At 41.2% G+C, this 26535-nt stretch overlaps 1 protein-coding gene across 1 annotated transcript; it reads left to right on the top strand.

Moving 5' to 3' along the window:
- Nucleotides 1-451: 451 nt before the first annotated feature.
- LOC121549301 (serine protease 27-like) lies at nucleotides 452-17682 on the top strand. The gene is made up of 6 exons (XM_041861162.2): nucleotides 452-556; nucleotides 11725-11745; nucleotides 11843-12005; nucleotides 14049-14317; nucleotides 16098-16246; nucleotides 16574-17682. Exons 1-6 carry the CDS (start codon nucleotides 499-501, stop codon nucleotides 16862-16864), a joined length of 951 nt encoding a protein of 316 aa, XP_041717096.1. The 5' UTR covers nucleotides 452-498; the 3' UTR covers nucleotides 16865-17682.
- Nucleotides 17683-26535: the final 8853 nt, after the last annotated feature.

The following is a 26535-nucleotide window of genomic DNA, read 5'->3' as shown; positions in this document are numbered from 1 at the left end:
GTGTGTGTGTGTGTGTGTGTGTGTGTGTGTGTGTGTGTGTGTGTATGTATGTATACTCTTTAACTGTAAGGATGAATGCATGATTTTAATTTAATTGAGAATAATTTATACTCCAGCGGAAAATTAAGAGTGCTAAATGAGGCAAGGTAGGGTAGGACACACACACACAGAGGAAGAGTGAGAGAGAGCGAGAGAGAGAGGGACAATTACATGTTTCATGAGGCAAGTGTCACACCCTGACTGACTCAACAATACAAGCTTTATACCTACCTACATACATACCACAGGAGGCTGCTGAGGGGAGGACGGCTCATAATAATGTCCGGAACGGCGGTAATGGAATATGCTGGATCCAATTCCACCTATTCCGCTTCAGCCATTACCACAAGCCCGTACTCCTCAATTAAGGTGCCACCAACCTCCTGTGGTACATACCTCCTCCTTCAACCAAAAGTATTTTAAAGACAGGACACACACAGAGCCTTAACAGCTGATAGGATGGACTCGTGTAGGGCATTGTATGCTGTTATAGTAGCGTTGACCTGCATGGGAAAAGGTAAGAGGGAATTATTATTATTATAGACAACTAGCAGTCCACTTTGAATTACTTTAATACATTTAGAGAAAACTCACAAAGTTCACACTTTACTATGAAGTACTGTACTTTTCCAAGTAAATTATTTCACAGTTTGACTAGATTACTAGATAGACCGAGATTGGGTTCTTTCCCAAATCAATAAAGGAAAGTTAAAGATTGCATTAAAAAGACTGCCTGAGAATATTTTGTGTTTGAAAAGAGAAGAGGATTAAAACGGTTGATATGTTTGATATCACTGCTTTTGATATCACATGTTTGATATCACTGCTTTTACAGTATATTACAGGACCACTATTTATTTTGGACTGTGTTTATATTTGCTTTGGTAATGATTACTGCCTCATTTTGAATAAAAAAAATTAATAAAAATAGTGAGTATTTAGGAAGATGAATTTATCTATGATTAGTAATTGAAATTATACATGTCTATTGAAATGATGTAATCATTATTACACTGAATCTTTCAGTGTAATACAAGTCTTGCACATGACACCACTTTAATCGATAATTAATATGATATTCAAAACATTCTTCACAGGACTGTCCCAAGTGATATTACAGATTTATTTTTGGTTTTAGTGGTTTCCACACTGACTAAATCAAAGATTCTCACTCAAACTACCATTATATCTACTTCTTATTATTAAAATACAACAATAGGCTAGTCTAACCCAGACCACATTCATGTTGTTCACTGTTGAGTTTCACCCACTTTACACAGTGATACCGTTGGTTTGGATGTTAAGACAATGAGACTGAGAATATAATATAAAGGTTCCAAACTGGAAATGCCAATCCTATTTTTGCCCTTAGAAAGACATCCTCTGACCGGCACTGAATGGTGTATAAACAAAGTGGTTGGTATTACAGAAACCCTATAAGCATTATGTTAATACTCAAGTTTCACCTAGTGAGTCAAGTATATTCTTGCCTAGTGGTCTGTTTTTGTGACATTCTATATATCCAGTGTATGTATGTGTGTATGTACACTGAACAAAAATATAAACACAACATGCAACAATTTCAAAGATTTTACTCAGTTACAGTTCATGTAAGGAAATCAGTCAATTACAATAAATTCATTAGGCCATAATCTATGGATTTCACATGACTGGGAATACAGATATGCATCTGTTGGTCACAGATATATATTTTTTTAAGGTAGGGGCGTGGATCAGAAAACAAGTCAGTATTTGGTGTGACCACTACGAATACTTATACTGCACAAAAATATAAACGCAACATGCAACAATTGCAACAATTTTATTGAGTTACAGTTCATGTAAGGAAATCAGTCAATTGAAATAAATTCATTAGCCACTAATCTATGGATTTTACATGACTGGGCAGGGGCACAGCCACTGGGGAGCTAGGCCCAGCCAATCAGAATGAGAATATTACAGACATAACTACTCCTCAGTTTCATCAACTGTCCGGGTGGCTGGTCTCAGACGATCCTGCATGTGAAGAAGCCGGATGTGGAGGTCCTGGGCTGGCGTGGTTACACGTGGTCTGAGGTTGTGAGGCCGGTTGGACGTACTGCCAAATTCTCTAAAACGACGTTGGAGGCGGCTTGAACATTCAAATCTCTGGGAACAGGTCTGGTGGACATTCCTGCAGTCAGCATTCCAATTGGACACTCCCTCAAAACTTGAGACATCTGTGGCATTGTGTTGTGTGACAAAACTGCACATTTTAGCGTAGCCTTTTATTGTCCCCAGCACAAGGTGCAACTGTGTAATGAACATGCTGTTTAATCAGCTTCTTGATATCCCACACCTGTCAGCTGGATGGATTATCCTGGCAAAGGAGAAATGCTCACTTACAGGGATGTAAATACATTTGTTAACCAAATTTGAGAAAAATTAGCTTTTTGTGAAAATGTCTGGGATCTTTTATTTCAGCTCATGAAATATGCGACCACTTTACATGTTGCGTTTATATTTTTTGTTCAGTGTATATATATACAGTGCATTCGGAAAGTATTCAGACCCTTTGACTTTTTCCACATTTTTATACGTTACAGCCTTAATCTAAAATTGATTAAATGTTTTCTTCCCCTCATCAGTATCCCATAATGACAAAGCAAAAACATGTTTTTCGACATTGTTGCTGAAATATCAGATTTACATAAGTATTCAGACCCTTTACTCAGTACTTTGTTGAAGCACCTTTGGCAGCGATTACAGCCTTAAGTCTTCTTTGGTATGACGCTACAAGCTTGGCACACCTGTATTTGGGGAGTTTCTTCCATTCTTCTCTGCAGATCCTCTCAAGCTCTGTCAGGTTGGATGGGGAGCGTCGCTGCACAGTTATTATCAGGTCTCCAGAGATGTTCGATCGGGTTCAAGTCCGGGCTCTGGCTGAGCCCCTCAAAGACATTCAGAGACTTGTCCCGAAGTCACTCCTGCGTTGTCTTGGCTGTGTGCTTATGGTCTTTGACCTCGCCCCAGTCTGAGGTCCTGAGCGCTCTGGAGCAGGTTTTCATCAAGGATCTCTCTGTACTTTGCTCCATTCATCTTTCCCTCGATCCTGACTAGTCTCCCAGTCCCTGCCACAGCATGATGCTGCCACCACCATGCTTCACTGTAGGGATGGTGCCAGGTTTCCTCCAGACGTGACGCTTGGCATTCAGGCCAAATAGTTCAATCTTGGTTTCATTAGACCAGAGAATCTTGTTTCTCATGGTCTGAGAGTTCTTTAGGTGCCTTTTGGCAAACTCCAAGCGGGCTGTCATATGCCTTTTACTGAGGAGTGGCTTCTGTCTGGCCACTCTACCATAAAGGCCTGATTGGTGGAGTGCTGCAGAGATGGTTGTCCTTCTGGAAGGTTCTCCCATCTCCACAGACGAACTCTGGAGCTCTGTCAGAGTGACCAGCGGGTTCTTGGTCACCTCCCTGACCAAGGCCCTTCTCCCCCGACTGCTCAGTTTGGCCGGGCGGCCAGCTCTAGGAAGAGTCTTGGTGGTTCCAAACTTCTTCCATTGAAGAATGATGGAGGCCACTGTGTTCTTGGGGACTTTCAACGCTGCAGACATTTTTTGGTACCCTTCCCCTGATCTGTGCCTCGACACAATCCTGTCTCAGAGCTCTACGGACAATTCCTTCGACCTCATGGCTTGGTTTTTGCTCTGACATGCACTGTCAACTGTGAGACCTTATATAGACAGGTGTGTGCCTTTCCAAATCCTGTCCAATCAATTGAATTTACCACAGGTGGACTCCAATCAAGTTGTAGAAACATCTCAAGGATGATCAATGGAAACAGCATGCACCTGAGCTCAATTTCGAGTCTCATAGCAAAAGGTCTGAATACTTATGTAAATAAGGTATTTCTGTATTTTTATTTTTAAATAGATGTGTATGTCATTATGGGGTATTGTGTGTAGATTGACAATATTTTTTAAAAAATTTAATCCATTTCAGAATAAGGCTGTAATGTAACAAAATGTGGAAAAATACTTCCTGAATTCACTGTGTCTGTATATATATATATATATATATATATATATAGAGAGAGAGATATATAGAGAGAGAGAAAGAGAGAGAGAGAGGTCCGAAATTATTGGCACCCTTGATAAAGATCAGCAAAAAATACTAAAATAAATAAGACACGATCGTTGAGAGACGGGTCAGACCAAGGTGCAGCGTAGAATGCATACATGTTTATTCACTCAGAGTAAACACACAGCAAAACAACAAACGCAACAAAACGTGAAGTTGTATGGGCTACACATAAAAAAGCCAAACAGAAACAAGATCCCACAACTAAAGGTAGGCAAACAGGCTACCTAAGTATGATTCCCAATCAAAGACAACGAGCGACAGCTGCCTCTGATTGGGAACCACACCCGGCCAAACATAGATATCTATAATCTAGATTCTAACATACACATAAATATCTTTAGCATTCACACCCTGACCAAAACTAACTAGAGCATAACAGGACTCTCAAGGTTAGGGCGTGACAAAGACAAAAAGAGCTATATTGCATGCAAAACATTTATACAATTATATGATGTTATACTAATACAATTGCTAAGATAAAGAGATGTTGTTTGTTTGGCTTTGAAAAACGGAAGCGTATGCAGAAAACCACCTCATACCTACTGTAAAATATGGTTGTGGATTTTGAACTTCACCAAGTATAAGGACATTTTAGCCAAGAACCTGTTTGCCTCTTCCAACAATAACCCAAGCATGCGTCAAAATCCAGATTTTTTTTTTTAATTGACCACAAAGTCAACATTTAGCAATGGCCATCTCAGTCTCTGGACTTGAACCCCATTGAAAACCTGTGGTTTTAATTGAAGAAGGTAGTCCATAAGTAAAGACGAAGGATATCAAAGATCTGGAAAGATTCTGTGTGGAGGAATGGGCTAAGATCCCTCCCAATCTGTTCTCCAATCTCATAAAACATTTTAGAAAGAGAATCAGTGCCGTTATATTCGCAAGATTAGGTATTGAAAGGTATTGAAAATAGGGGTGCCAATAATTTTGACCCCTTACCTTTTTGAGATAAATAATATTACTTGTTAACCTCTTAAGGATCGGACCCTTTTTTCAATTTTCGCCTAAAATGACATACCCAAATCTAACTACCTGTAGCTCAGGACCTGAAGCAAGGATATGCATATTCTTGATACCATTTGAACACTTTGAAGTTTGTAGAAATGTGAAATTAATGTAGGAGAATATAACACATCAGATCTGGTAAAAGATAATACAAACAAAAAAACATGCATTTAAATGCAATTTAGATTTTGTCCACTAGATGGAAGCTATTTTGTATGAAATCTGCCCAAATGTGCCGAATTGGTCAATTGATAAATGTTCAAGTACATAACTATAGAGAACATACAAAAATGATATGGTAATACAAAATGTAAGTTTACACACTCCCAGGAATGTCATACATGATGGATCATTAGCTTATACACTAACCTTCACATATCTAGATGGCTTATGGATTTTATCAAACAAAACTATGCAAGTACATTATTTACCTTCAGAGGTGAACATATCAAACCAGTTGCCGTGATACGTTTTTTTTTGTTGTGCACTCTCCTCAAACAATAGCATAGTATTTTTTCACTGTCATAGCTACTGTAAAATGGACAGTGCAGTTAGATTAACAAGACTTTAAGCTTTCTGCCCACATAAGACATGTCTATGTCCTAGAAGGTTTGCTGTTACTTACAACAGTCATGCTAATCACATTAGCGCACGTTAGCTCACCATCCCGTATACGGGACACCGATCCCATAGAGATTAAACAAAATATTTTTCTCTGAGCAGTTATATTAGTATAAAATAAGTCACATGTTTGCCTCACAGCTCTACCTGTGTGTAGGACAGTAATTATGCCTAATATTGTGTTAGAATGGTGCCGGAGGAGATGGCTGCCGTTTTATGGGCTCCTAACCAATTGTGCTATTGTGTGTGTTTTTTGGCATTATTTGTAACTTATTTTGTACATAATATTTATGCCACCATCTCTTATGACCTTCTTGATATCAGGACAGCGATTACTCACCTCGTACTGGACGAATATTTTTTCTTTAACGAGTCGGAAGCGAAGGATTTACTTCAGGCACCCGACAAGACCCAAATCCCCATCATTCGCAGAAGAAATAGACGGAGATATCAGGGACGTAGGTCGGGGTGCCTTGTAAGTAACCGACGGTGAGTGGGTAATCTGCCTCTACCATCAGTTCTGATTAGCCAACGTACAATTATTGGATAACAAAATAGACGAGCTACAATCACGAATATCCTACCAACGGGACATTAAAAACTGTAATATCTTATGTTTCACAGAGTCGTGGTTGAACGACGACATGGATAACATGCAGCTGGCGGGGTTTACGCCGCATCGGCAAAATAGAACAGTAGCCTCCTGTAAGACAAGTGGTGGCGGTCTGTGTATATTTGTAAACAACAGCTGGTGCACGAAATCTAATATTAAGGAAGTCTCCAGGCATTGCTCGCCTGAGGTAGAGTATCTCATGATAAGCTGTAGACTACGATTTACCAAGACAGTTTTCGTCTATATTTTTCGTAGCTGTCTATTTACCACCACAAACCAATGCTGGCACTAAGACCGCACTCAATGAGCTGTATAAGGCCATAAGCAAACAGGAAAATGCTCATCCAGAGGCGGCGCTCCTAGTGGCCGGGGACTTTAATGCAGTGAAACTTAAATCAATTTTACCTCATTTCTACCAGCATGTTAAATGTGCAACCAGAGGAAAAAAAACTCTAGACCACCTTTACTCCACACACAGAGACGCATACAAAGCTCTCCCTCACCCTCCATTTGGCAAATCTGACCATAATTCTATCCTCCTGATTCCTGCTTACAAGCAAAAACTAAAGCAGGAAGTACCAGTGACATGGTCAATAAAGAAGTGGTCAGATGACGCAGATGCTAAGCTACAGGACTGTTTTGCTAGCACAGACTGGAATATGTTCCGGGATTCTTCCGATGGCATTGAGGAGCAAACCACATCAGTCACTGGCTTCATCAATAAGTGCATTGATGACGTCGTCCCCACAGTGACCGTACGTACATACCCCAACCAGAAGCCATGGATTACAGGCAACAACCACACTGAACTAAAGGGTAGAGCTGCAGCTTCCAAGGAGCGGGACTCTAACCTAGACACTTATAAGAAATCCCGCTATGCCCTCCGACGACCCATCAAACAGGCAAAGCGTCAATACAGGACCAAGATTGAATTGTACTACATCCGATGCTCATCGGATGTGGCAGGGCTTGCAAACTATTACAGACTACGAAGGGAAGCACAGCCGCGAGCTGCCCAGTGACACGAGCCTACCAGACGAGCTAAATTACTTCTATGCTCGCTTCGAGGAAAGCAACACTGAAGCATGCATGAGAGCATCAGCTGTTCCGGACGACTGTGTGATCACATTCTCCGTAGCCGATGTGAGTAAGACCTTTAAACAGGTCAACATTCACAAGGCCGCAGGGCCAGACGGATTACCAGGACATGTACTCCGAGCATGCGCTGACCAACTGGCAAGTGTCTTCACTGACATTTTCAACCTGTTCCTGACTGAGTCTATAATACCAACATGTTTCAAGCAGACCACCATAGTCCTGTGCCCAAGAACACTAAGGTAACCTGCCTAAATGACTGTAGCCATGAAGTGCTTTGAAAGGCTGGTCATGGCTCACATCAATACCATTATCCCAGAAACCCTAGACCCACTCCAATTTGCATACCTCCCCAACAAATCCACAGATGATGCAATCTCTATTGCACTCCACACGGCCCTTTCCCACCTGGACAAAAGGAACACTTACGTGAGAATGCTATTCATTGACTACAGCTCAGCGTTCAACACCATAGTGCCCTCAAAGCTCATCACTAAGCTAAGGACCCTGGGACTAAACAGCTCCCTCTGCAACTGGATCCTGGACTTCCTGATGGGCCGCCCCCAGGTGGTAAGGGTAGGTAACAACACATCTGCCACGCTGATCTTCAACACGGGGGCCCCTGAGGGGTGCATGCTCAGTCCCCTCCTGAACTCCCTGTTCACCTATGACTGCATGGCCAGGCACGACGCCAACACCATCATTAAGTTTGCCGACGACACAACAGTGGTAGGCCTGATCAAATAGGGAGGAGGTCAGAGACCTGGCCGTGTGGTGCCAGGATAACAACCTCTCCCTCAACGTGATCAAGACAAAGGATATGATTGTGGACTACAGGAAAAGGAGGACCGAGCACGCCCCCATTCTCATTGACGGGGCTGTACTGGAGCAGGTTGAGAGCTTCAAGTTCCTTGGTGTCCACATCACCAACAAACTAACATGGTCCAAACACACCAAGACAGTCCTGAAGAGGGCACGACAAAGCCTAATCCCCCTCAGGAGTCTGAAAAGATTTGGCATGGGACCTCAGATCCTCAAAAAGTTATACAGCTGCACCGTCGAGAGCATCCTGACTGTTTGCATCACTGCCTGGTATGGCAACTGCTCGGCCTCTGACCGCAAGGCACTACAGAGGGTAGTGCGTAAGGCCCAGTACATCACTGGGGCCAAGCTTCCTGCCATCAAGGACCTCTATACCAGGCGGTGTCAGAGGAAGGCCCTAAAAATTGTCAAAGACTCCAGCCAGCCTAGTCAAAGAATGTTCCCTCTGCTACAGCACGGCAAGCCGTACCGAAGCACCAAGTCTAGGTCCAAAAGGCTTGTTAACAGCTAATCAAATGGCTACCCAGACTATTTGCATTGTCACACCCCACCCACCCCCTCTTTTACGCTGCTGCTACTCTCTGTTTATTATCTATGCATAGTCACTTTAACTCTACCTACAGTGGGGGGAAAAAGTATTTAGTCAGCCACCAATTGTGCAAGTTCTCCCACTTAAAAAGATGAGAGAGGCCTGCAATTTTCATCATAGGTACACATCAACTATGACAGACAAAATGAGATTTCTTTTCTCCAGAAAATCACATTGTAGGATTTTTAATGAATTTATTTGCAAAATATGGTGGAAAATAAGTATTTGGTCAATAACAAAAGTTTCTCAATACTTTGTTATATACCCTTTGTTGGCAATGACACAGGTCAAACGTTTTCTGTAAATCTTCACAAGGTTTTTACACACTGTTGCTGGTATTTTGGCCCATTCCTCCATGCAGATCTGCTCTAGATCAGTGATGTTTTGGGGCTGTCGCTGCGCAACTCCCTCCAAAGATTTTCTATGGGGTTGAGATCTGGAGACTGGCTAGGCCACTCCAGGACCTTGAAATGCTTCTTACGAAGCCACTCCTTCGTTGCCCGGGCGGTGTGTTTGGGATCATTGTCATGCTGAAAGACCCAGCCATGTTTCATCTTCAATGCCCTTGCTGATGGAAGGAGGTTTTCACTCAAAATCTCACGATACATGGCCCCATTCATTCTTTCCTTTACACGGATCAGTCGTCCTGGTCCCTTTGCAGAAAAACAGCCCCAAAGCATGATGTTTCCACCCCCATGCTTCACAGTAGGTATGGTGTTCTTTGGATGCAACTCGGCATTCTTTGTCCTCCAAACACGACCGAGTTGAGTTTTTACCAAAAAGTTATATTTTGGTTTCATCTGACCATATGACATTCTCCCAATCCTCTTCTGGATCATCCAAATGCACTCTAGCAAACTTCAGACGGGCCTGGACATGTACTGGCTTAAGCAGGGGGACACGTCTGGCACTGCAGGATTTGAGTCCCTGGCGGCGTAGTGTGTTACTGATGGTAGGCTTTGTTACTTTGGTCCCAGCTCTCTGCAGGTCATTCACTAGGTCCCCCCGTGTGGTTCTGGGATTTTTGCTCACCGTTCTTGTGATCATTTTGACCCCACGGGGTGAGATCTTGCGTGGAGCCCCAGATCGAGGGAGATTATCAGTGGTCTTGTATGTCTTCCATTTCCTAATAATTGCTCCCACAGTTGATTTCTTCAAACCAAGCTGCTTACCTATTGCAGATTCAGTCTTCCCAGCCTGGTGCAGGTCTACAATTTTGTTTCTGGTGTCCTTTGACAGCTCTTTGGTCTTGGCCATAGTGGAGTTTGGAGTGTGACTGTTTGAGGTTGTGGACAGGTGTCTTTTATACTGATAACAAGTTCAAACAGGTGCCATTAATACAGGTAACGAGTGGAGGACAGAGGAGCCTCTTAAAGAAGAAGTTACAGGTCTGTGAAAGCCAGAAATCTTGCTTGTTTGTAGGTGACCAAATACTTATTTTCCACCATAATTTGCAAATAAATTCATAAAAAATCCTACAATGTGATTTTCTGGAGAAAAAAATTCTCAATTTGTCTGTCATAGTTGACGTGTACCTATGATGAAAATTACAGGCCTCTCTCATCTTTTTAAGTGGGAGAACTTGCACAATTGGTGGCTGACTAAATACTTTTTTTCCCCACTGTACATGTACATATTACCTCAGTTACCTCGACTAACCTGTGCCCCCGCACTTTGGCTCTGTACCGGTACCCCCTGTATATAGCCTCGCTACTGTTATTTTATTGCTGCTCTTTAATTATTTGTTATTTCTGTTTCTTTTTTTCTTTTTTACTTATCTTATTTTTGATTTAACACTGATTTGTCTTAAAACTGCATTGTTGGTTAAGGGCTTGTAAGTAAGCTTTTCACTGTATGGTCTACACTTGTTGTATTCGGTGCATGTGACAAATACAATTTCACTTGATTTGATTTGATTTCAATTGAATTAGCATTAGACATTACAATAAGCGGTATTTCAAATCCAAGCTAAGAATCTCCAAAATACTATTTGGGAAAATATTTAACGACTGGGTTGTGGTCAGTTGTGAGGTCGGCAGAAAATCCTGATTGATTATTGTTTCATCCTGCCACTCCAGACGACGACATAATGACATGATGAAATGAGGAACCAGTTTGTTCTCTGCTCAATTTTGAGTCTCATAGCAAAGGGTCTGAATACTTACGTAAATAAGGTATTCCTGTTTTTTATTCTTTAGAAAATTGCAAAAATGTCTAAACACCATTATGGGGTATTGTGTGTAGATTGATGAGGAAACTTTTTCATTTAATCCATTTTAGAATAAGGCTGTAACGTAACAAAATGTGGAAAAAGTCAAAGGGTCTGAATACTATCCGAATGCACTGTATGTAGGGCATCATTCTATTCTGGTAGAGCCACAAACAATAAGATTTCCAGCTACTTAAAGGGATAGGTCAGCGATTTTACATATTTAGATATTTTGTGGTCCTCTGTAGCTCAGCTGGTAGAGCACGGCGCTTGTAACGCCAAGGTAGTGGGTTCGATCCCCGGGACCACCCATACACAAAAAAAATGTATGCACGCATGACTGTAAGTCGCTTTGTCTCTTTAAGCCTGATGTATTTAAACTTTTTCAGCATCCTTAGAATTGCTACATTTAGATTTATTTTCACATAAAAAAATAACTTCCAATTCATAAAATGTTAATCTCTTATAAAAATTACTCAATAAATTGTATTTTTCAAAGTAAACTTTTATTTTTACTTTTTCACGCTTGAATAGTGCTTTAAGCACTATAACCTGGGAACTGAAAACACCTTTTATAACACCAATCCACTCTCTCTCCCCCAGGTGGCCATTCACAGGCAAATGGTACGTTGTTATTATTACATACAACTGTAAGGCTTCATATCAGCTATTGTATCTTGATCTGTTCAATCATGAGCTGTCTCTCCTCTGTCTTCTCCAGTGTGTGGCATTGCTTCTCTCAACACAAAGATTGTTGGGGGTCAGGCTGCAGTCCCAGGGAGATGGCCATGGCAGGCCAGTCTGCACAGATCCAACAGTCATTTTTGTGGAGGCTCCCTTATCAACAAAGAGTGGGTGCTGACTGCCGCTCACTGCTTCCCCAGGTAGAAACACATAACCTTACCCATCCCCCAACCCATATATTATGTCAACGTCATATTGTAACATCTATATATGCTGTATTTGTCTATGTACTGATTTATCTATTTTAGTCATGTATTAATCACTTAATTCGAGAACTAATTCAAAGTATAATGTGTTTTAGTAATTTGTCAATTAAACAAAGTTACTTGAGTAAAAAAATTGAAAATTACATTTCCTAAATAAAAGGTACATGTAACTGCCAAAATAAAGGAAACTTCAAAATATAAAATGTTTTAATAGGGTGTTGGGCCACCATGAGCCACCAGAACAGCTTCAATGCATCTTGGCATAGTTTCTATAACTGTCTGGAACTCTTTTGGAGGGATGTGACACAATTATTCCACGAGAAATTCCATCATTTGGTTTTTTGTTGATAATGGTGGTGGAAAGCGCTGTCTCAGGCACCGCTCCAGAATCTCCCATAAGTGTTCAATTGGGTTGAGATCTGGTAACTGAGACACACACACAAACACAACTTTTAACCCCCTATGCTCCTCTGAGACACCACTTTCAAAGTCACTTCTAACCACTTCTAGCCATGGTAGCCAAAAGAATGTGCAACTGGACGTTTTTATACATGACCTTGAAGCTTACCGTATGCTTCCTAGTCAAAACAGTTTGCACATATATTATGACAACATTTTGTGATGTTTTTGTTAATTTTGATGTTCGGCAGCGTACACAGCGTACAGGTTTTTTTGGCTGTTCAAGTACACCATTTTTTTTCTTGAGGCAAGCGAAGTCTACGCTCCTTTGTCGGTGATTGGTCAACAGTAGGGATTCTTCAATGAAGTGTGTGTTGTCATCCAACGACAGACAACTAGTTTTCATGCAAATTTTTTCCCTTGAGAAATACTGCACCAAACATCTTAGTTAGATGTAAAATTGCGCGACTAAGACCTCTGCAAAAACCTCATAATTAATTACAGATTTCTTGATTTATCTTAGATTGATTCTGACTATTTTGAGGAAGTGTTATTGTATGTTGTTGCTACAGCGTCTCAAGAGGGACAAACAGTAACAACATTTTAAAAACACAGACCATCACAAAATGTAGGTTTTAAACCATTTAACCTGTGTTTATATTGAACGTCATCAGTGTTTTTTTTTGCTTCAATAAAGTGATAAGGGGAATGCAACTATAGTTTTTCTTCACACAAAATACATTAGTGCAACACATTGGGCAGAAAATCGTTTTCATCAGATGACAACAGAAGTGCAGCGCTATTTGGCTAACAGCCACACAAGTAAATTACAATGAAAAAGCAAGGTATTTTTTTCCAAAAACGATGTATGGCCATAATATTTATGATGTTTATCATAGAAAGAATGTAGCCAGCTACATTTCTTAATATTTTGCTTGAAGTTAGTCTTGCATTTTATGTTGCTACTGTAGAAAAACTACACCGGAGGAAAGTACCAGAGAAAAGTAGCCTACACATCAGTCAGAGCGCTGTCTGGTGATCCAATGACAAGAGCAAAGATATTTCATCTGAGTGGAGAAGTGCAACTGCAGCGCAAAAGTAGTCCTTTTACATTTATAATTTGGAGCGAACCCTGACTGAAGCTCCAAGCATTTTAGATCTACGTTTACAAAATGCAACAATATATATTTTATGTGTTTTATCTTTCATTTTCTGCGTGAAAAATACAAAATCCTGCATTAACGCGACCCCTGGTGATGGGGTGTTAATTGCTTAATTAACTCAAAAACCACACCTGTGTGGAAGCACCTGCTTTCAATATACTTTTTAGCCCTCATTTACACACGTGTTTCCTTTATTTTGGCAGTTACCTGTATGTGCTTGCTAGTTTGTACTGTACTAGTTTTAAAGTACAGTACTAATGGTTGTCAAATAAGTTGTAGCAGTGGTAATGACTCCAGAGAGGTGACATTATCTCTCTAAAATACATCACAGAATTGTGTAAACGGCATCAGCAAGCACACTAATAGTCTAATTATCACATTAATAATAGTTAGTCTCAACTCTCTTCATTCACAGCACCAGCACATCCGGCCTGCTTGTCTACCTGGGTCGGCAGTATCAGCAAAGCAACAACTACAATGAAGTTACCCGAACGGTCTCTCAGATCATCCGCCACCCCAACTACAACAGTGCAACCAGCAACAATGACATATGTCTGCTGAAGCTCTCGTCATCTGTCACCTTCACTGACTACATCCAGCCGGTCTGCCTGGCAGCAGTGGGCAGCACCTACTACACTGGCACTACTAGCTGGGTCACCGGATGGGGCGATATCAATAGTGATGGTGAGATCTGATGGTCCCGACGCTGACTTTGCATTGACAAGCCATACATACCGTTTATATGCCTGTACATACAGTGGGGGAAAAAAGTATTTAGTCAGCCACCAATTGTGCAAGTTCTCCCACTTAAAAGATGAGAGAGGCCTGTAATTTTCATCATATGTACACGTCAACTATGACAGACAAAATGAGAAAAAAAATCCAGAAAATCACATTGTAGGATTTTTAATGAATGTATTTGCAAATTATGGTGGAAAATAAGTATTTGGTCAATAACAAAAGTTTCTCAATACTTTGTTATATACCCTTTGTTGGCAATGATACAGGTCAAACGTTTTCTGTATATCTTCACAAGGTTTTCACACACTGTTGCTGGTATTTTGACCCATTCCTCCATGCAGATCTCCTCTAGAGCAGTGATGTTTTCGGGCTATCACTGGGCAACACAGACTTTCAACTCCCTCCAAAGATTTTCTATGGGGTTGAGATCTGGAGACTGGCTAGGCCACTCCAGGACCTTGAAATGCTTCTTACGAAGCCACTCCTTCGTTGCCCGGACGGTGTGTTTGGGATCATTGTCATGCTGAAAGACCTAGCCACGTTTCATCTTCAATGCCCTTGCTGATTTCACTCAAAATCTCACGATACATGGCCCCATTCATTCTTTCCTTTACACGGATCAGGCGTCCTGGTCCCTTTGCAGAAAAACAGCCCCAAAGCATGATGTTTCCACCCCCATGCTTCACAGTAGGTATGATGTTCTTTGGATGCAACTCAGCATTCTTTGTCCTCCAAACACGACAAGTTGAGTTTTTACCAAAAAGTTATATTTTGGTTTCATCTGACCATATGACATTCTCCCAATCCTCTTCTGGATCATCCAAATGCTCTCTAGCAAACTTCAGACGGGCCTGGACATGTACTGGCTTAAGCAGGGGGACACGTCTTGCACTGCAGGATTTGAGTCCCTGGCGGCGTAGTGTGTTACTGATGGTAGGCTTTGTTACTTTGGTCCCAGCTCTCTGCAGGTCATTCACTAGGTCCCCCCGTGTGGTTCTGGGATTTTTGCTCACCGTTCTTGTGATCATTTGACCCCACGGGGTGAGATCTTGCGTGGAGCCCCAGATCGAGGGAGATTATCAGTGGTCTTGTATGTCTTCCATTTCCTAATAATTGCTCCCACAGTTGATTTCTTCAAACCAAGCTGCTTACCTATTGCAGATTCAGTCTTCCCAGCCTGGTGCAGGTCTACAATTTTGTTTCTGGTGTCCTTTGACAGCTCTTTGGTCTTGGCCATAGTGGAGTTTGGAGTGTGACTGTTTGAGGTTGTGGACAGGTGTCTTTTATACTGATAACAAGTTCAAACAGGTGCCATTAATACAGGTAACGAGTGGAGGACAGAGGAGCCTCTTAAAGAAGAAGTTACAGGTCTGTGAGAGCCAGAAATCTTGCTTGTTTGTAGGTGACCAAATACTTATTTTCCACCATAATTTGCAAATAAATTCATAAAAAATTTTACAATGTGATTTTCTGGAGAAAAACATTCTCAATTTGTCTGTCATAGTTGACGTGTACCTATGATGAAAATTACAGGCCTCTCTCATCTTTTTAAGTGGGAAAACTTGCACAATTGGTGGCTGACTAAATACTTTTTTTCCCCATTGTATATCCACCTTTTTTATTTTTTATGTTGTACCAATACAGTTGGAACAGACAAGAAAGGATCAGAAATGTATACAACAGTATTTCAGTAAAAGTTGATTTCATAGTCTCTCCTCCTCAGTGCCCCTGCCCTCACCCGGGACCCTACGGGAGGTGAATGTGCCAGTAGTGGGGAACAGGAAGTGTAACTGTCTCTATGCTGGAGTGGGTTCAATCACAAACAACATGATCTGCGCTGGTCTACTGGCTGGAGGAAAGGATTCCTGTCAGGTGATGCATGGCTGTGTTTCATTCCAAGTAGTTGAAGAGCTAAAGCTGCAGTTTAGCTGCAGTTTGCAGAGCTATCATTTAATGACAAATAAGAGATGATCATAAACCAAACTCATGAGAACTTCTGCTGGTAATTTCATTGTTCACTGACCCTGATGATTAACCTGGTCAAATCTTGCATTTCACCTGGGTTGTGGGTTCGATTCCTACAGAGGACCAGTACGAAAAAAGTATGCACTCACTACTGTAAGTCGTTGTGGATAAGAGTGTCTGCTAAATCACTAAAATGTCAAATGAAACTAACTTGTAACATTTATCCCTCTACAGGGAGACTCCGGGGGGCCAATGGTGAGCAAACAGGGTCTGGTCTGGATCCAGTCTGGCGTTGTGAGTTTCGGACAAGGCTGTGCCGCAGCAAATTTCCCAGGAGTGTACACCAGAGTGTCCCAGTACCAGACCTGGCTCAACAGCCAGATCAGCACTGACCAACCAGGCTTCGTCGCCTTCTCCTCCAGTGGGACTGACTCTGACCTCAATGTCACCTGTAATGCACTGTCCAGTGGGAACACACTCCTCTCCCTCTCTCCTATTCTCCTCTCTCTCTCTCTCTTCTATTAGAGGATACACTAAAAGTGTGTCCTCTACTCACTGTATGTGAAAAGTACTGGAATAGTATGTTTATACACTGAACAATAAGTGATGGGTTTAATAAAATATGAATCTACTGTATCTACTAATATTTTTTTCTGGTGATGTAAGTAATTAAGTTGGACAACAAATGTAATTGTGCTATAGGATTACATTTGGTTGTTTATCAGAGCTCAGTTTATGATTGTTATATGCAGTTATATTTAGCTATCACACTTCATGATTAAATGGAGAAAAACAAATGTTTTATTCATTAAGTTATGTATATTTGTCCATCTTGAGTATACTGTATCTGCAAATAAATACACTATTTACAGTGAACTACAGCTATTTACCATTGAGCTGAGAATGTCTCTTAACAATCTCCTATCATGTAATGGCAGGCAGGCAGGTAACTATCAGCAGTCTGCCCCCTTCCTCTAGTGCTGAACGTAAACAGACTGACATAAATACCAGGGGTGCATTTATTTATTTAGACCAAGACCATAGCAAATAGTTGTGATACCGTTTACTCTAATGGGAAAATGTTTTGCAAAGAAAACTAGAGTTTCTATTGGACAAATTCAGGTAGGTCCCGCCCCAATCCGTTCTGTTTGCTTCTGTTGGCTTCCATTTGGTTTGTTTGGTTCCTAGTGAATACACCCCAGTTGGTAACCCTCCTACCTGGATTGAGCCATACCAACTCACTTCTCCAGGGAGGTTACATCATCTCTCTAGCGACACTGAACAAAAATATAAATGCAACATGTAAAGTGTTGGTCACATGTTTCATGAGCTCAAATAAAAAATCCCAGAAATGTTCCATACCCACAAAAAGCTTATTTCTCTCAAATGTTGTGCACAAATTTGTTTAAATCCTTATTAGTGAGCATTTCTACTTTGCAAAGATAATTCATCCCCCTGACAGGTGTGGCATATCAAGAAGCTGAATAAACAGCATGGTCATTACACAGGTGCACGTTGTCCTGGGGACAATAAAAGGCAGCTTTAAAATGTGCAGTTTTGTCACACAACACAATGCCACAGATGTCTCAAGTTTTGCGGGAGCGTGCAATTGACATGCTGACTGCAGGAATGTCCACCAGAGCTGTTGCCAGAGAATTGAATGTTCATTTCTCTACCATAAGCTGCCTCCAATGTAGTTGTAGAGAATTTGGCAGTACGGTCGTGTGGGCGAGCGGTTGGCTGATGTCAACGTTGTGAACAGAGTGCACCATGGTGGCGGTGGGGTTATGGTATGGGCAGGCATAAGCTACGGACAACGAACACAATTATATTTTATCAATGGCAATTTGAATGCACAGAAATACTGTGACGAGATCCTGAGGCCCGTTTTTATTTAAGGTATCTGTGACCAACAGATGTGTATTTGTATTCCCAGTCATGTGAAATTGATAGATTATGGCCTAATGAATTTATTTCAATTGACTGATTTCCTTATATGAACTGTAATAAATCTTTGAAATTGTTGCATGTTGCGTTTATATTTTTGTTCAGTATAATTTGGCTAACTCTTCCCACTTGCGAACACACACAAGACCCCGAAACCAACTCATGTTTGAAGTCAGTCATGGCCGCTAGCATTTCTTAGTGAACCAAATCTAAAATTAGGCCAAAGTGCAGTGGCCCTTTAAATCCACTTTTTGCACCGAGTGAGGAGTTCAATTGCCATTTTTGCTGCTGGGCAGCTCGCATTTCCAAACGTCTTTGCTGGAACTACATGTAGAAGAAGAAAAAAGACCCAAACAACACAAACAAAGATTTACACACATTTGAGAGGCCATTTGTCACTAATTTCTAGTCCCAAAATGTAAGTAGGAAAGTAACTACTATATTTTCCAAAACAGAGATTTGTGAGATTTAAGGAATCCATTACTTCTCTGATGTCCTTATATATTTGATGGTTGGGTTTGGATTTCAACAGAGCGTAAGAGATGAAGCGAGAGGGATAACTGGGCCCAAAATCTGTCTTATCTAGCAGGAGGCGTTTTTCGCTCACAAGGTTTTTGTATGGAGGTCAATGAGTGTATAATTTGGTTAACAACAAAATGAATGGCTTATTTGCTATGTGCGGCTTATTTGATCAAATATAAGTTCTGTAATGATTAGGTTGTTATGAGTGTACTGATATACAGTGCATTCGGAAACTATTCAGACCCCTTGACTTTTTCCACATTTTGTTACCTTACAACCTCACTCTAAAATGTATTAAATAAAAATGTTTCCTCAATAATCTACAGACAATACCCCATAATGACGAGGTGAAAACAGTTTCTGAATTTTTTGGAAATTTATTAAAAATAAGAAACAGAAATACCTTATTTACATGAGTATTCAGACAATTTGCGATGAGACTCGAAATTGAGCTCAGGTGTATCCTGTTTCCATTAATCATCCTTTAGCTGTTTCTACAACGAGATTGGAGTCCACCTGTGGTAAATTCAATTGATTGGACATGATTTGGAAAGGCCCACACCTGTCTATATAAGTTCCCACAGTTGACAGTGCATGTCAGAGCAAAAACCAAGCCATGAGGTCAAAGAAATTGACGGTAGAGCTCCAAGACAGGATTGTGTTGAGGCACAGATCTGGGGAAGGGTACCAACATTTTTTTGCAGCATTGAAGGTCCCAAAGAACACAGTGGCCTCCATCAGTCTTTAAATGAAAGAAGTTTGGAACCACCAAGACTCTTCCTAGAGCTGGTCGCCCGGCCAAATTGAGCAATCGAGGTATAAGGGCCTTGGTCAGGGATGTGACCAAAAACCTGATGGTCACTCTGACCGAGCTCCAGAGTTCCTCTGTGGAAATTGGAGAACCTTCCAGAAGGACAACCATCTCTGCAGCACTCCACCAATCAGGCCTTTATGGTAGAGTGGCCAGACGGAAGCCACTCCTCAGTAAAAGGCACATGACAGCCCACTTGGAGTTTGCCAAAAGGCACCTAAAGACTCTTAGACCATGAGAAACAATATTCTCTGGTCTGATGAAAACAAGATTGAACTCTTTGGCCTGAATGCCAAGCGTCACGTCTGGAGGAAACCTGGCACCACCCCTGCGCTGAAGCATGGTGGTGGCAGCATCATGCTGTGGGGATGTTTTTCAGAGGCAGGGACTGGGCGACTAGGCAGGATCGAGGGAAAGATGAACGGAGCAAAGTACAGAGAGATCCTTGATGAAAACCTGCTCCAGAGCGCTCAGGACCTCAGACTGGGGCAAAGATTAATCTTCCAACAGGAGAACGACCCTAAGCACACAGCCAACACAACTCAGGAGTGGCTTTGGGACAAGTCTGTGAATGTCCTTGAGTGGCCCAGCCAGAGCCCGATCGAACATCTCTGGAGAGACTTGAAAATAGCTGTGCAGTGATGCTCCCCATCCAACCTGGCAGAGCTTGAGAGGATCTGCTGAGAAGAATGGAAGAAACTCCCCAAATACAGGTGTGCCAAGCTTGTAGCTTCATACAATACTCGAGGCTGTAATCGTTGCCAAAGGTGCTTCAACAAAGTTCTGAGTAAAGGGTCTGAATACTTATGTAAATGTCGTTATGAATACTTATGTAAATATGTCTTTTTTAAAATAAACTAAAAACGTGTTTTTCCTTTGTCAATATGGGGTATTGTGTGTGATTGATGAGGGGGAAAAAAACAATTTAATCAATTTTAGAATAAGGCTGTAACGTAACAAAATGTGAAAAAACTCAAGGGGTCTGAATACTTTCCGAATGTACTGTAAGTACACTCTAAAAATAAGTGTTCTTCTAAGATCCTCAAAGTTCTTCGACAAACCTTACGGTTCTTGGCACTGAAAATTGCCCCAAAAAGGTTCTTCCAAGAACCCCATAGGAGGTGGGGTTCATCGAGGAACCTCCTTAGTAGTTGGGGGTTCTTGCAGGAACCTAACTGCCCAACTGAAACATTTGAATATGAAAGGACAGCAGGTACAGGGACCTAACTGAAAAATGTAAAGATCTCTAAATTGATATTGTTTTATGATGATACCATCTTTCTTTTCATATTTGTTCAAATCTTTCTAAAACAGAAAATGGACACAATTCAATGGATATCAATCAAGAAAGAGGTAAGCATATGTATGCTATAAGAATATGTTGAAGGCTAGCTGTATTGGGTGCAGATGACTGAACTGCTCACTTTTGTGTCTGCAGGTATACAGACGAGGAGGCATACAAAGGTATGTCAATTGGTATTATGTTAAGCAGATCACATGTACCATCCTCCTCCCTTACCTCTTCAATGAAAATCCCATAGGCCTCTACATTATGGACAAGGTATGTGTATGAAAACCATTATCAAAACAGTTTTTTAAATTCACATTTACCACAAAAACCAAGGTATGAATACTGTCGTGGGCATGTTTTGTTAAACATCTGTATAATTACATTTTTTTGGATTCACAGACTTCACCCTCCCTACACCTCTGTGAATACAACAGGAAACCTGTTTGATCACCATGCACTGCAAAATCATTCTGGCTATGGATACAGAGAACATCAACACATTAACATCACCACGCCAGAGGATATACCCATTGGACTTGGGGCTCTGTTGGGAGTTTACCTCATATTTTGATTTTTCTATTCTGCTTTGCCACTAAAATCATAATAAACGCTGACAACTCAAATATTGTGCTATTTTTATGCATATTTTTATTATTATTTATTAATAATAATAGGGGAGGGGGGGTTGTTCAATAATTATTTGAGGATCCATTAAAAGGGGTTCATTGAATAATCCTTTTAAAGGGTTATTCAAATAACCTATTGGGCTTCCCCCACAGTTTCAATTTGAAGAACCCCTAAAGAATACCCCAGGAACCTTTTCTTTTTAGAGTGTAGGACACGTGACATTCCTGCAACTTTGAGAAAAAACACTTTATATCAGAGTTGTGCTGGTCATCAATAGCTGCCACAGTTATAAACCCTGCCTATTTCTACAATCTCTCTTCTTAAAATGTGATTTAAAACACCCTTAACATTAAACCACACTGCTAACCTTAAATAGAAATGTTAAGATATGGCCAATTTTGACTTTGTGCCTGTGGTAACTAGTGGAACCTCTCATTGGCTAGACTGGTCCCACAGGATCTTGCCACCTCCCGACTGCCTTCCATATCTGAAGACATTTCCTTTCATTGTTAGAGCAGCCACTAGAGTATCTGGTCAATAAAATGGATAACCTGTGATTTCAATCATGCCCACTTGCCCACTTACACAGGACAGCTGGCAGCACCCATCTAAATGATTAGAGCAAAACATGCAAGGAGAACCTTCATGCAAAATGGGTGAACGGGGAAACAGCTGCACGCTATCCAGTCGTAGCAGCAGAATCAACCTACAGACCATTTCTTTACAGACAGCAGAACTACAGTCGTGGTCAAACATTTTGAGAATGACACAAATACTAATTTTCACAAAGTGTGCTGCCTCAGTTCTTTTGATGATAATTTGCATATACTCCAGAATGTTATGAAGAGTGATCAGATGAATTGCAATTAATTGCAAAGTCCCTCTTTGCCATGAAAATGAACTTAATCCCCAAAGAACATTTCCACTGCATTTCAGCCCTGCCACAAAAGGACCAGCTGACATCATGTCAGTGATTCTCTCGTTAACACAGGTGAGAGTGTTGACGAGGACAAGGCTGGAGATCACTCTGTCATGCTGATTGAGTTAGAATAACAGACTGGACGCTTTAAAAGGAGGGTGGTGCTTGAAATAATTGTTATTTCTCTGTTAACCATGGTAACCTGCAAGGAAACACGTGCCGTCATCATTGCTTTGCACAAAAAGGGCTTCACAGGCAAGGATATTGCTGCTAGTAAGATTGCACCTAAATCAACCATTTATCGGATCATCAAGAACTTCAAGGAGAGAGGTTCAATTGTTGTGAAGAAGGCTTCATAGCGCCCAAGAAAGTCCAGCAAGCACCAGGACTGTCTCCTAAAGTTGATTCAGCTGCGGGATCGGGGCACCACCTGTTGCAGAGCTTGCTCAGGAATGGCAGCAGGCAGGTGTGACTGCATCTGCACGCACAGTGAGGTGAAGACTTTTGGAGAATGGCCTGGTGTCAAGAAGGGCAGCGAGGAAGCCACTTATCTCCAGGAAAAACATCAGGGACAGACTGATATTCTGTAAAAGGTACAGGGATTGGACTTCTGAGGACTGGGGTAAAGTCATTTTCTCTGATGAATCCCCTTTCCGATTGTTTGGGGCATCCGGAAAAAAGCTTGTCCGGAGAAGAGAAGGTGAGCGCTACCATCAGTCCTGTGTCATGCCAACAGTAAAGCATCCTGAGACCATTCATGTGTGGGGTTGCTTCTCAGCCAAGGGAATGGGCTCACTTACAATTTTGCCTAAGAACACAGCCATGAATAATGAATGGTACCAACACATCCTCCGAGACCAACTTCTCCCAACCATCCAAGAACAGTTTGGTGACGAACAATGCCTTTTCCAGCATGATAAAGCATGCTTGCCATAAGGCAAAAGTGATAACTATGTGGCTCGGGGAACAAAACATCAACATTTTGGCTCCATGGCCAGGAAACTCCCCAGACCTTAATCCCATTGAGAACTTGTGGTCAATCCTCAAGAGGCGGGCGGACAAGTAAAAACCCACAAATTCTGACAAACTCCAAGCATTGATTATGCAAGTATGGGCTGCCATCAGTCAGGATGTGGCCCAGAAGTTAATTGACAGCATGCCAGGGCGGATTGCAGAGGTCTTGAAAAAGAAGGGTCAACACTGCAAATATTGACTCTTTGCATAAACTTAATGTAATTGTCAATAAAAGCCTTTGACACTTATGGAATGCTTGTAATTGTACTTCAGTATACCATAGTAACATCTGACAAAAATATCTAAAAACACTGAAGCAGCAAACTTTGTGAAGGCCAATACCTGTGTCATTATCAAAACTTTTGACCACGACTGTACACAATTGAGGTATTAGCACGCAGCGCCTCTGAATTGTTTAAGTGACGTGCAACACCAGTGGCGACCCGTCATTCAGGGCCACATCTTTTGAGGCCCATCTGTTGAGCAAAAAAAATTTTTTAAAAAAGAATAATACAAAAAAATAAAATATATAAAGTACCAGTCAAAAGTTTGGACACACCTACTCATTCAAGGGTTTTTCTTTCTTTTTACTATTTTCTACATTGCAGAACAATAGTGAAGACATCAAAACTATGAAATAACACATGTGGAATCATGTAGTAACCAAAAAAGGGTTAAACACATCAAATAATATTTTATATTTGAGATTCTTCAAATAGCCACTCTTTGCCTTGATGACAGCTTTGCACACTCTTGGCATTCTCTCAACCAGCTTCACCTGGAATGCTTTTCCAACATTCTTGAAGGAGTTCCCACATATGCTGAGCATTTGTTGGATGCTTTTCCTTCACTCTGCCGTCCGACTCATCCCAAACCATCTCAATTGGATTGAGGTCGGGGGATTGTGGAGGCCAGGTCATCTGATGCAGCACTCCATCACTCTCTTTCTTGATAGAATAGCCCTTACACAGCCTGGAGGTGTGTTGGGTCATTGTCCTGTTGAAAAACAAATGATAGTCCCACCAAGCCCAAACCAGATGGGATGGCGTATTGCTGCAGAATGCTGTGGTACCCATGCTGGTTAAGTGTGCCTTGAATTCTAAATAAATAACAGACAGTGTCACCAGCAAGCACCCCCACACCATAACACCTCCTCCTCCATTCTTTACGGTGGGAAATACACATGCGGAGATCATCCGTTCACCCACACCGCGTCTCACAAAGACACAGCGGTTGGAACCAAATATCTCAAATTTGGACTCCAGACCAAAGGACACATTTTTACCGGTCTAATGTCCATTGCTCTTGTTTCTTGGCCCAAGCAGGTCTCTTCTTATTATTGGTGTCCTTTAGTAGTGGTTTCTTTGCAGCAATTCGACCATGAAGGCCTGATTCACACAGTCCCCTCTGAACAGTTGATGTTGAGATGTGTCTGTTACTTTAACTCTTTGAAGCATTTATTTGGGCTGCAATTTCTGAGGCTGGTAACTCTAATGAACTTATCCTCTGCAGCAGAGGTAACTCTGCATCTTCCTTTCCTGTGGCAGTCCTCATGAGAGCCAGTTTCATAATTGCGCTTCATGATTTTTGCGACTGCACTTGAAGAAACTTTCAAAGTTCTTGACAAGTTCTGTATTGACTGACCTTCATGTCTTAAAGTAATGATGGAGTGTCGTTTCTCTTTGCTTATTTGAGCAGTTCTTGCCATAATATGGACTTGATCTTTTACCAAATAGGGCTATCTTCTGTATACCTTATCACAACACAACTGATTGGCTCAAACGCATTAATAAAGAAAAGAAATTCCACAAATGAACTTTTAAGAAGGTACACCTGTTAATTGAAATGCATTCCAGGTGACTACTTCATGAAGCTGGTTGAGAGAATGCAAAGAGTGTGCAAAGGCAAATTGTGGCTATTTGAAGAATCTCAAATATAAGATATATTTTGATTTGTTTAACACTTTTTTGGTTACTACATGATTCCATATGTCTTCACTATTATTCTACAATTCAAAAAATAAAGAAAAACCTGAATGAGTAGGTGTGTCCAAACTTTTGACTGGTAGTGTATATAATCATTATTTGTCCCAAAAAAAGAAACCAAAAAAGCCTGTTTTGCATGTTATTTTGGCATTCATTTGTGTCACATATCAGTTTGCAAACAATGTAAAAAACAAACATTCCTTGAGTTAATAAACCCGCATACAAACATGGTCTCTTTCTTGATGTCGCATACAAACATGGTCTCTTTCTTGAGTAAGGCAGCTCCAAAATGCAGTTGCTTCAGCTTAGCTCAGTGCTTTCTGTGGTGGTAATCTTCATTGGAAATCTTCTCTAGTTGCGCTGTAATTGGCTTAGTGTTCTGTCACTCCTGGGGACACTATGTCACTGCAGAATCTACAGGGAGAGCTAGGCAGTTCAAGACCCCATGGGTGCTGCCATACATGTATATTATAAGTGCCCATCCAAGAAGGTTCAGTCATTGGCCACAGATAAAATGACATAAAATAACGTTAGATCTACCTTAGCTTTGATTGGACTGATCATGTCAACATCATACTTACAAAATCTTAGCTAGCAAGCTAGACAAGCAGTAATCATCATGAATCATGTCAACACTCTACTAGCAAATCCTTTTCAATCCTTGTCATATGAAGAGAAATTATAGATAAAACATATAGGTGCTTATCGGCCATTGGACATAGACATTACACAACAAGTCGGAAATAGGAAGTGGTTTGGAAGGAATCAATGGCTAACTGTGAGCATCGCAAAGCAATAACTATTTTGCTTCCCCTGCCTGTTATTTGGTGGAGAGGGTGTGTGGTCCAAGTCTGGATTTAAGCTTAAAAGGATAAACATTCACAGACAACACCATGGGCCAGAGAAGGTTGAATACATTGGCAATGCTGTCAATTCAGCATGACTTATACCGAGTTCAAAACAACTGGAAACTCAAAACTGGGAAATCTCAGACAACTGGGAAATCCCAGACAACTGGGAAGTCGGACAAAAACTATCTCTGACTGGGAAAATACGTTTTGAACGGTAATCCGCGCCACC

The sequence above is a fragment of the Coregonus clupeaformis genome, chromosome 33, assembly GCF_020615455.1.
Source record: "Coregonus clupeaformis isolate EN_2021a chromosome 33, ASM2061545v1, whole genome shotgun sequence".
Classification (NCBI taxonomy): domain Eukaryota; kingdom Metazoa; phylum Chordata; class Actinopteri; order Salmoniformes; family Salmonidae; genus Coregonus; species Coregonus clupeaformis.
This window is presented reverse-complemented; position numbering and strand designations above follow the sequence as displayed.

Excerpts from the sequence above, each read along its gene's own strand:
- LOC121549301 (XM_041861162.2), top strand. The coding sequence starts at position 499 with ATGGACTCGTGTAGGGCATTGTATGCTGTTATAGTAGCGTTGACCTGC. Across the intron at positions 557-11,724 it reads GTTGACCTGCATGGGAAAAG|GTGGCCATTCACAGGCAAAT; the intron begins GTAAGAGGGAAT and ends TCTCTCCCCCAG. Across the intron at positions 12,006-14,048 it reads GCCGCTCACTGCTTCCCCAG|CACCAGCACATCCGGCCTGC; the intron begins GTAGAAACACAT and ends CTTCATTCACAG.